The 11,224-nt window shown below is 62.9% G+C and overlaps 2 protein-coding genes across 3 annotated transcripts in view; one reads left to right on the top strand and one right to left on the bottom strand.

Annotated features, from left to right (window-relative positions):
* The first annotated feature begins 387 nt into the window (after positions 1 to 387).
* Positions 388 to 6,334, top strand: CHLRE_04g217953v5 (uncharacterized protein). Its single transcript, XM_043061789.1, has 6 exons — positions 388 to 2,133; positions 2,421 to 3,738; positions 3,908 to 4,971; positions 5,188 to 5,269; positions 5,463 to 5,537; positions 5,761 to 6,334. The coding sequence occupies exons 1-6, from the start codon at positions 689 to 691 to the stop codon at positions 5,860 to 5,862; spliced, it is 4,086 nt and encodes a 1,361-aa protein (XP_042925044.1). The 5' UTR covers positions 388 to 688; the 3' UTR covers positions 5,863 to 6,334.
* Positions 6,335 to 9,958: 3,624 nt separating this feature from the next.
* Positions 9,959 to 11,224, bottom strand: part of CHLRE_04g217952v5 (uncharacterized protein) — a 4,859-nt gene continuing 3,593 nt past the window's right edge. For both annotated transcript variants that reach the window (XM_043061787.1, XM_043061788.1), the window contains 2 exons: positions 10,883 to 10,923; positions 9,959 to 10,641 (listed from right to left, as the gene is read on the bottom strand). In XM_043061787.1, coding sequence (XP_042925043.1) covers positions 10,506 to 10,641; positions 10,883 to 10,923 — 177 coding nt within the window. In that variant the 3' untranslated portion in view covers positions 9,959 to 10,505. The remainder of the gene's footprint in view (positions 10,642 to 10,882; positions 10,924 to 11,224) is intronic.

Raw genomic sequence — 11,224 nt, 5'->3', positions numbered from 1 at the left:
ACGGTTCATTTGTTGCTTATCAAAACAATAGGTGCAACATAAAAATCTTAAGCAAGCAAGCAGGCATCATTGCTGCGCGACGTGATGCTGACGTGCATCTCATGGCTCCATGCCGTCCCCCAGCATGCCCTGGCCCCTACCTCCCCCCCTCTCCCCCCGGACCCCCCCCCCCCCCCGCAGGCGTACCTACACTTCACCTTTAACACAAATGGTCGACCGGGTGGCAGCAGCCAGGGCTATGGGGGCCGCCGCCGCCCAGCAGCTGGGCCGGAGCTGGGGGCAGCGACGTGATCAAACCAGCAAGCCAATTGTGCGCGGACGTGCATCATGTATTTCCTCAGGGCACCCCGCATGTCCCACTCATTATACATGACACTCAGGGCATATATTGCGACGCTGGCTGACTTTGACGTGCGTGCCGACTCAACCTTACCGTGGGACTCTTGAATATTTGCTTAAGGCGAGGTGCGCCCATGCGCGTTGCCTTATGTTTCTCTGAGTAGCGCTTTCTTTCCATTTAAACGCCAAGGCACCCAGTGGGCATTGTGCCACGCCACAATGCACAGGTCGCTCGTCGCGTAGTCGCTGTTTGGCCGAACACCGACGTGTACAATACCCATTGATTTCAGGAGCTGAATGAGGACATAACTGGGCCCGGGATCTGGGTTTGGGCCAGGACTGCAGCACAATGTACCTCGCCGTGCGTACCGCTGCGGCGTTGGGCACCCCCAGCGTCGTCGCCACAACGACCTTGGTCAGCAGCAACGCTGCTAGCTTACCGCTACTCAGCAGCTTTGGCTACAGCACTGTGACCAACAGCTTTGCCAAAGCAGCTGCGGCTGGATATGGGGGCGAGCAGCGTTGCCATCAGCAGGGCCCGACCCAGCCGCAGTCGCGGGCGGTACAGGCGTCACGCCGTCGATCTCTCCGACTGCTGGTGCTCACGGCAGCCGCTGCGGGGCCCCGGGGAGTCCTGCAGCAGCCCGGTGCGTCCAGCAATGGTGCCGCTAGTGATGGCGCTGTTGAGGATGCCGCTTGCTTGAGCGGGAGCGACGCGGCTCAGGCGCACAGTACCGGGGCCGGGAGGCGCAGGCGCAAGCCGCCCTCAGCCAACACAGTAGCTGGAGGAGGGGCTGGAGGAGCATTAGCATCTGCGCCTGCGGCTGCCAGTGAAGAGGCAGGCACAGAAGCAGGAGCAGCCACAACGGCCCGCCGTGGGCGGCGCGCGCGAGAGGCAGCCAACGCAGCGGCGGAGGCCGGTTCGGCGGCAGACGCAGCGGTGGAGGCGGGTTCGGCGGCAGACGCAGCGGTGGAGGTGGGTGTGGCGGCTGCCTCTGGGCCGCCGTCATCAGCGCCGCCAGCGCCTCGGCGTCGTGGTCGCCCGCCGCGGCAGGCCGGTGCTCCCGCGACCAGCACAGCCCGCAGCGCTGGCCGGCTCACGGCAGCTGAGGAGCCGAAGCCCCCGGCCACAACACAGGCTGCTGCTGCTCCTAGCCTCAGCACTCAACCTACTAGCGTCCCTAGCAGCAGCAGCAGCAGCAGCAGCAGCAGCAGCAGCAGCAGCGGCAGCAGCACCAGCAGCAGGCGCGTGTACAGTAACAGCCTGGGCTCCAAGAGCAGCGTCGCAGAGCCCGCCAACCGGCGCCGTAACCCGAAGCCGCAGGAAGCTTCTGTGACAGCCGCTGCGGAGGCGGCTGGCGGCTATGGGGCCAGTTATGATGGCGACGGGTCGTCGTGGGAGGTGTACGGCCCCTTTTATCCGCCCACCGTGTTAGGCGACATGGGGCGCTTGGGCATGGGGCTGGGACTAGGCATGGGCGGCCGAGGTCGTGGCAGCAGCGCCAGCAGTGGCAGCAGCAGTGCCGCTGCTACTGCCAACGGTGGTCACCATGCAGGGGATGACGCCGCCGCTGCCTCCATCAGTGGTGGCAGCGATGGCCCCAACAGCAACGCGCCTGCATCTGCATCCACGATGAGTAATGCGGATGCCAGCAGCCCAGCCAACCGCCGCACCGGCAGAAGCAGTTGGCTGTCCCGTGCCGCGTTCAGCGAGTCTGTTGCGGTGCGGGCGGCGGTGGAGGCGGAGTTGCGGCAGAGGGCTGCGGCCATGTTTGATGCATACTACACATACAGGTGGGGCAGGATGTTTGGCCTGATGGGTTGTAGCCGGACTGGTGCCGAAATTGGGGCTAGGGGTCAGAGAGTTAATGGTCTGCTGAGGATGCTTCTGGCAGGTACGCTCCTGCCGCTCCTGCATAGTCAATGGCGCCCACAAACCCTGACTGGGCACATTGTTTTTCATCTGAACTGGCTGGGCCTGGACACCACGCATGCTGTCGCTGCCCCACCTACCCTGACATGTGACCACTCGCCCCTCCCCACCACCACCACCTCCTCCACCACCCCCACCACCACCGCAGCGACGGCAGTGACGACCTGTTCCGGCCACTGGAGGAGACACCCGCCAGCTGGGACCTGGACCTGGGCCTGGACCTGGGCCTGGACCTGCTGGCGGACGTGGAGCCCACAGCAGCAGCCGACATACTGGCAGCGGCGGGGCTGGTGGAGGGCAGCCGGGGCAGGGCGGTGGAGTGGGAGGACAGCAGTGGGCGGGTGGCGGGGCAGGCGGGTGCCGGGGCCGCCACCTCCACCCCTACCTCGTGTGGCGCTGGCACAGCCACCGCCACCAGCTCACCGGCGGCCGCAGATACAGCTTCTGCCGCAGTCGCAGCAACAGCTGCAGCTGCAGCTAGCGGTGCTGCCAAGGGCGGTGGCGGTGGCGGACACGGCTCTGGCGAGAGGGCGCGGCGGCGGGTGGAGCTGGTGGCTTTTGATGACCTAGATCTGGAGCTGCTGGCAGGAGGGGAAGACGGCAGGGCAGGGCATCCGATGGTGGCGGCTGGGGCGGCCATAGAGCACCGCAATGGTTCTAGCTCCGGTGGAGCACACCGCGCGGGGCACCACCGTGGCGCGCCCGCTTCGGCAGGCGGGGCCCAGGCGTCGGGCTATGCAGCTTCACAGCCGCACGGCGCAGCAGAGGTGGAGGCGGAGGTTGAGGATCCGTTTGCGGGCATGGCTGCGCTGATGGACAGCAGTGCAGTGCTGGACACGGCCCTCAGCCACCACCACCACCGCCAGTCGCGCCACGGCCATCTGCATCATCACACCAAGCATGACCAACAGCACATCCTCCGCCACAGCACTGAGGCGCAGTCTCACGCCCACGATAGCAGCCGCAGCAGCCACGCAGCCTCTGCGGGGGCCACGGAGGAGGCAGTGGAGGCGGTTCATAAGGCGATTGCGGCGACGGAGGCGAGAATGATGGATATTAGTGGTGGACTGCGGGGGCTAGGGGCGTCATCGGGCCCACTGGGGTCGATGGCGGATGAGGTGTGGGACCTGGAGCCTGACCTCAGCGCGGCCTTTGGCGGCGGCAGTAGCGCTGTCGGCAGCAGCAGTAGCAGTAGCTGGGCGGCAAGCAGGGCCGTTATGAGTGCCGGCGTCACGGAGCAACAGAGCCGCCCTCCGCTGGGTATAGATCTCACGGCAGGGGTCAGTGCCTCTGCAAGTGCGAGACCAGGTTCGGGGATTGCTGCAGTGCCGGCACAGGCACAGGCACAGCAGCAGCCGCCTTTGCTAGCAAGGAGTGCTGTTGCGGGTGACGAGGATGACGCGCTGTTTGGGTTCGAATTCAGCGCCGTCCCGCCGCCACACGTGGTGCCACAGCTGCCGCCGCAGGTGGGCATTTTTGAATGGGAAATGGGGTGGCAGGGGTTCAAGGTTGTGATACCATGAGGTGGTGCTGAACTTAGTGGCTTCAGCAAACGTGGCGCCTGTGTCGATTGCTGCCGCCGGCTGCTATTAACCGCGTGCTCCCTTCCATGCCCCCCCCCCCTTTGCAATGCAGCTGCAAGCGCAACAACAGCCCCGGCAGCAGCACCGGCCCTCTCACCCGCCACCTCGCCAGCCCCGAACCGGGCAACAGCAGCAACAACAACAGCAGCAGCAGCAGCACTCCGCTGCGCCCCCACCCGCCTCATCGGGCGCGACCCAGGGTGCCTCTCAGCCTAGGAGTAGCACGATGCCCCACCGGGCAGCGGGTGCGGCGAGCCTGACTGACCTGTTCGAGTCAGGTCTGGGAATAAGGCGCTCGGCAACAGCAGAGGCAGCTACTGTGTCCGCAACAGCAGCTGGCGCTGCTGCCCCCACCGTGGCGTCTAGTAGCAACAGCAGTAGATCTGCCAGCAGTGCTGTGGGTGCCACTGCTGGCGCCGACGCTTCGCTGGCTCCACCGTCGTTTCGAAAGGTGGAACGGGGTTCTGCGGTGGTGGCGGCGGCAGCAGCTGGGGCAGGTGTGGCAGCGGGGACCGCTGCCGCTACTGTCGCTAGTGCCGCTACTGCCGTGGTCCCGCCTACGACAGTCCAGCCCGGCGCAGTGGGCTTCAGGAAGGTAGTCCGGGGGGCAGCATCCCCCAACACAGCAGTTCCGGTTCCTGCAACTGCCGCTGCCGCCGCCGCCACTTCAGCGGAAGCGCCCATTCCGCGCATACCCACGGATGCCGCGGCTGCGCCGCCTGAGGCAGCTGCAGCCGCTGCCATTGTTGCGGCTACTGCCGGTCTGTTGGGCGAGCTCATTGCGCCAATGAGCCAGGCGCACGGCAGGAGCACTGCCACCACCAGCGGCGGTGCTGCTACAGCCGATGGCCGGGCAGGGCCCATGCGGACTGAGGGCAAGGCGGCGGCAGCACCAGGCACGACTGCGAATGTGGTGAGGGCCTGGACGGACGCACGCGCTCGCGGCGGCGACAGCTACATCGGTGGTGGCGGCGGCCCAGGTGACGGCAGCAGGGGCGGCTACCTACCTCCGGTGGGTGCCGCCACCTCTGGCAGGCCGCCGCTACTGCCGGAGCTGGCGGCGCCGCCGGGCGGCTGGAAGCCCAAGGGCACACCTGAGACCACCCTGTTTGTCAAGTGAGCTGGCGTTGGTCTTGACTATCGTTTACGGGTACCGCAACCTGTACGGCACCTGCGCAGTACCGTACTGCTGCATTATGCGCTTTGCGGAAGCCGTAATTGTGTACTGCGCTAAGCATTTCATTTGTCCTTTTGACATGATGTTTGGCCGATCGCTGCGACTGCTTCTAATCAGTTCACAACCACACCCCAATCTGTTTTGACGACGTGCAGGGGCCTGGACCCAGCTGTGGGAGAGGCGGCGCTGCGGGAGGCGCTGATGCAGACCTTCTCAGCTGCAGGGCCCGTGGTGCAGGTGCGTCGGCAGCTCTGAACTGGGCAGATGGGTGCGTATCGCTTCCATGCGCCGGGATTGCAAGTATGTGGTGAGCAAGGTTGGCAAACAGCGTAGAGACCACGCGTCCTGCTTAGCTCTCAGTCATGCACACATGGACGCACGGCCTAGCTACTCGCAGCATGACACGCTCCCCACCCGGCGGTGCACACAGGTACGGCTGCCGATGGACGAGCAGCGGCGTCTCAAAGGCATCGCCTATGTGGTGTTCGAGCACGCGGAAGACAAGGTGCGACGGCGTTAGGTGGCCTTGAAGGGCTGAGGGGGGACTGGAGGGAGGCGGCTGAAAGGAACGGCCTCGAGGGCGGCGGCTGGGGTGCTGCTGTCTGATTGTTAGCGAGGGCGAGAACTGTTTGGACTGGGGAGACAGGCTGGGAGTGCGTGTCATGATGTGGTCCGTTAGTGCTGTGCGCAATCCCCCCTCACGCCCCCTCTGCTTTACGCATGCACAGGTCCGCGCCGCGGAGCAGTTCGAGGGCATGCGGCTGTTGGGCAGGTTCATACGGTTGGACGCGTCGGTGGGGCCGGGGCGGAGGCCGAGGGGGCGGGCTTGAGGACACCCGCGGCTTACCCGGTCCATGTACCCGGGGGCTGGAAGTGTAAGTACATGCGATGCATGGTCGGTGGTAGGCTTGGTGAGTAATGATGAGGTGGAGACTGAGGATGATAAGGGGGAATGCGGGGTTTGGTCAGATTGAATGCAGAGAGGGCTGATGAGGAGGGACCTCTGAACTCGATGGCAGTACGTGTGGCCAGACTGGACCGGCTGCCTGTTTGGTTACACGGTGCGTAGGCTGTCAGTAAAGATTTATGATGTTGGCTTGAGAGGCATGTGGATGTGGGATGTGCCTACAATTGCGCACGGAGTCCCCGGACGCTGCCGGCTGTACCAGTGCACCTGTCCGCGGTGCGTGCATGATAGCCACGGCTGCGTAATGGAAGATGGGATGCATGGGCCAGATCTGTTTGTCTTATCAACGACGCCAGACTCTTACCTGCCAACTTTGTTATACGGTACACGGCCTACGACACTATGGGTGCAGCAGCCTCTGAGCCCGTCACTGCTAGGCCAGAGCCCGTCACCACCTTGCCGCCGGTCACCGAGCTGCTTACCAACCTCAAAACCGAAGCATTCCTCGGGGTAGATGCAGTTGAAAGCCCTATCCACAATCGAGGATTCACGTGCTGCCATGCCTGCACCGACACCAGGCACGGCCAGGCGGTATTGGCCGCCTGCCAACACCGGGACCGGACGCAGCAGCTGCTGGATGATTACCAGGTTCGTGGCGGCGACCTAGCGAATCGCTAGAGGACTACGTAACTTTTGTTCATCTTTGGGGAAAGCGGCGTGGCCGGGCGCTCAAACGAAGCTGCCCTGCGTCACGGTCAGGCGTCACAGGTTAACCACTTCTGCACCCCTTGCATGGTATTGGTGGGCTGTGCCCGCCCAGCCTTTCATTATTAGTCCAAGCAGCCCAGCCATGTCTCTTGCAAGCCTCACGCAACTTGTCGAACCTGAACCCCCCCCCCCGTCCATCTTCCTGCTCGCGCTCTGTCATCTATCGCAGCGCACCGGTGACGTGCTGGCTGTGTACCGGGCTCTGCTAGAGTGCCGCAGCCAGGCTGAGGGCGCGGCGTACACGCCCGGGCCGGACGAGGAGGCCTGCGCGCGCCTTGCTAACGTTGCAATCGTGAAGGTCCGTGTGTTCTGTGCTCTACCACTGCATTGGCCGTTTGCCTCCCATCCGCCCCGCTGGCTGCCAAGATAACTAATGCATTACCCCATGTGCGACTTGGCCGCAGCGGTACCGCGATGCGCTGGCAAAGCTGGAGCCCTTCACGCCGCAGCCGCTTCCAGTGCCCGGCCTCTCCACGACCCAGCCACCCACAGCCACCCTACAGCTGGTCTTCGCTTGGACGCGCGGTGAGGAGCACAGCGGTTTCAGCGACCACCACGAGACGGACCGCGCCCAGCAGACGCTGACATTGAAGGAGGGCATCGAGTGTGGCCGCCAACTGCCTCCAGAGTTCGAGGCTAAGGCGCTGGCGGCAGCGCAGACTGTGATTGAAGCATCAGTGGGCAAGGCGATGACAAAGGCTAATGCTTCAAACACAATTTCCTTCATCGCCGCGCACAACACCTCCAGCGCGACCCAGCGTGACCTGATCATCCCGCAGCCGCGTGAGTTCTTTGGGCGGGCCCAAAGGATGCACCCCTGGCTAACGTCGAGTGCTGGTGTGCCCCCGTCCTTGTGTGCCTAGTCACCGCAACCCACCCGCATACATGCGTACCAAAATGCGCCGAATCACCGCAGGCTACCTCTACCTGTGCGCTTGCCTGTGAGTTTCATTACGCTCATGCCTGACCTCTTCAGCTCTTGTGTGTTTCTTTCTGCACCGCCAAGCGATTCCTACCTTCTTGCCTGCTGTTTTGTGCCGCCACACAGGCCTGTCGAAGAATGTGTTCTACTACCAGATTCGGGTGCAGGTGCCGCTGACCGGCGGAGCGCCGCCCCTGATCGTGTACGGCGGCTACATCACCAGCAATAGGCAGATTGCATTGTAAAGGATGATGTTGTTCTCCTTAGTGTGGAGCGTTTGGTGTGCAATAATGTCAGGGTGGATGTGGCGCTTTACGGCTGGATAAACAGGATTACGGTACGGCGGGATTACCGGAGACAGATGAGGCGTAGGCAGGTGAAGCCGGAGTGCCAGTAGCTGGCTAGCCAGCGCTGTGATCGGTACGGTACTACGGTCGAGTGGAAGTGCTCCCCAGCTAGAGATGCAGCATATTAGTACGGGTGTGTGATGGGACAGTGTTAAGGCAGGTTGGTGAAGTCCCGTAGGGTGCAGCTGAGTGCACCTGGGCCAGACCCCAGCAGATGGCCAACAGTTTGCAACGGCAGTGCATGAGCGCGCGGCTGGTCGAACGCCGGAGTTACTGTACCGACAAGTTGCTGGCTGGCTGGAGGTTTGCTGACGCGCATTCCTCACGCTCCGGGCGCCCGGCCAGGCAATAGCACCAGACATACACACCGCAACGCCACGCTCACAAAGCAGAGGCGCCTTGCACCTGCAGGAAGGTGACCAGCGTCCACGGATGAGCAACAGAGGCAACCGCAGAGAGAATGCAGACAGAATGCAGCAAAGCAATGGCCGGCAAGCGGGTCCCACTCGCGCACTGCCCTACGGGCCAGTCGTGTCCCCAGCCCAATACCTTTCCTATAGCATCTTATACCACACATAAGGTCATTAGAGTAACCCGGGGGCATTGAATCGAGCCGGGGCCGACCTCGAACATCTAAATGTCGCGTTCGCCAGGACACGCCATACCAGGCCAGACAGTAGCCTAACTACACCTGTGCATATATCTGTGTTGACGGCAATCGATAAAGCCCGAAAACAACGCCTATGTAGGATGTTGGCTTCGGTCAATTTCGCGACTTGAGCCTCGACGAGCACGTTTTAGCCTGCTGTCAAGCGCTATTGCTCCAACAGATTGCATGTAACATATACATTAAGTGGCGGAGTCTGTATCCCGCTCTGCATTTTTCTCGGGGCGACGTCTCCTGGCCTCCTCGGCGTGCGGGTTTGGCTGGGGAAACGCACCCCCCGGACGGCACGCGGTGAAAACCCCCTGATAGATTGTCCTTCAAGCATCAGCAAGCGGCGACGCGATACGACGTAGACGTGGCGGCTTCCATGAAGGACAATCTCCCAAGGGGTTTTGGTGCCGCCGCGTGGGCGCCTCCCTGGGGACACGCTTTTTCCTGGAGTGGGACCCGCTTGATGGCCGGGACCAGTATTGACAATCAGGGGCGAAAGCAGGGCGCGGCAATGTAAGCATACCAGTATGGCTTACATCAGTGTGAGCACGAATATGTACACACCAGAGGGCGCACACCAACCAACTTCGTTACCCCAATCTCATGCACACCTCGGCCGTGTGTGCGTCAGCCGCCACCGCCCCCATCGTGCTGTACCGAGACACTGGCGGTAGACCATGACCGGAGCCCATGAAGAGGCTTTTCATGCGCGCAGTGTCGCGCCAACAGCCTGACGCGCTTTTTGGGCTGAGCCCCCCCAGCGCAGCGTTCCAGGGGGGGGCGAAGCCCCCCAGGAACACCCCTGTCCGTGGCTGCGTGGCTGCGTGGCTGCGTGCGTCGGCAAAACATAGCATACTGGCGCAAACCGCGAGTGCTACGTATTAGTATTTGTTAATGTCTATTGCATGTAAATAGGTGGCAGGGAAACTTCGGGCGGAGCGAGAAGTGCCTTCGCGGTCCATGGACAATTGACTTTCGCGAGGTCGCGAGGAAAGCATCCGGTGCCCGCTGATATGCAGTCTCTAAGGCAAACTATGTTGGCGGCAAGCAAAGCGGGGAAGTATATCGAAAGTTTTGAGCGACTTGCCGAGCCATGCCTGCCGACGCGCCAGAATGCCGAGAAGCCCCGAGGTCGCCCCCGCCCCGCGCCTAGCCCTTTGAGCGTAGGGCGCCGGGGAGGTGTTGAGTATGGCAGGAGGCGAAAGAAATGCTTGGGGTGTTTGGGAACGTGGCAAGGCACGCATGCGTGGCGCGGGAAATCCCGCACGCCCCCAACCCGAGTGTCCCTAGCCGATGCGCCTGCGCGTCGTAGCGGCATGGAGGCTCTGACGGGGCGTTACACGCCTATTAGCTCCCAAGCGTACGGGGGCTCAGCCCATTTTCCAGCTGTACAAAGCTGACACCCCTTGTTATTCGCTTGCTTTGGCAGAATTTATTTGGGATTCCGCGACACGTTTTCTCGCGTTGTCGGTGCGGTACATCACACAGTACGCCATGCTGCTAGCCTGTTGCCTCGCGCCTCGCTCCACGTTTGCTAACCGGCGCCTCCCCAAAGCTGCCATCCACCTGCCACATGATGCGACGAGGGAGTCGTTCCCTCGCGCCCCGTCCTTCCTCCCCTGTGCCCCATGCCGCACCACCGCTGCAACTGTGCGCACAGCCCCCACACCACCACGGTACCTGCCACTGACAACCTGCTGACGACAGCGCGACCACTTCCATCACGGACGGCAGCACGAGCTACGCACCAGCGCTCCCGCTGCGGCCGGGCCCCGCCCAGCCATCAAGTAATGCAAGCGATGTGATGGCTGAACATGTTGCCAAGCGAAAAGCCCCCGTCCGCGCCTGCTGTCACTGCTGCTGCCGCTGTGCTACCGGCGCACGTGCGCGCCGCGTCCGCTCTTTGCCCCCAGGAACTTGGGTTTGGCCAGGATGTCCCGGCACTTGGGGATGTGGCGTTCGGCGGTCAGCTCCGCGAATTTGCGGCCACAGTGCGGGCAGGGCACGCTGTGAAGGGTTTGATAAAGGGCAGGGCATGGATAGAGTGAGTGACAGATTGAGGTTACGAGCATCATCAATACCGTAACGAGGACGCGAAGTGACAAGAGGCGGGGCTTGTGTGGCATGTGCGCGCTGGACGCAAATGAAACCTAGCGCGTGCTGTGCCCCGAGCGTGGCCCTGTCCACACACTCCGCGAGACACCACGCCCACACCCACCACAACCATACCCAACCACCCCACACCCACCGGTCGTCCTGCTCTGCGGGCGTGGGCGTGAACTTGACATCCTGCGGAACCAGTACCGTAGAAACGTAAGTTTTTACATATCAACAGCGCTCATGCTTTACGATATCTCTCTGCACGTATACGGTATGTGTCCCCAGCCGGCCACACCGAGTGAGTGCCCGTCATGCAACGCCTCCTTGGCCGCCCCCCCCCCCCCCCCCTGGTCATTCAGAAGAGCTCCCCCTGACCAACCGGAACGCGGAAGCCCCGGGCTATCACCATCCCATGCAACCCGGCCCCTGGCCCAGGCCCACCGCTCCGCGATTTCCAGCATACCGCGGCCCCCCGCACCTTGATGTCCAC

Source organism: Chlamydomonas reinhardtii, chromosome 4 (genome assembly GCF_000002595.2).
Source record: "Chlamydomonas reinhardtii strain CC-503 cw92 mt+ chromosome 4, whole genome shotgun sequence".
Taxonomy (NCBI): domain Eukaryota; kingdom Viridiplantae; phylum Chlorophyta; class Chlorophyceae; order Chlamydomonadales; family Chlamydomonadaceae; genus Chlamydomonas; species Chlamydomonas reinhardtii.
Note: the sequence above shows the minus strand (reverse complement) of the source record. Positions and strands in the feature narration are given on the sequence as shown.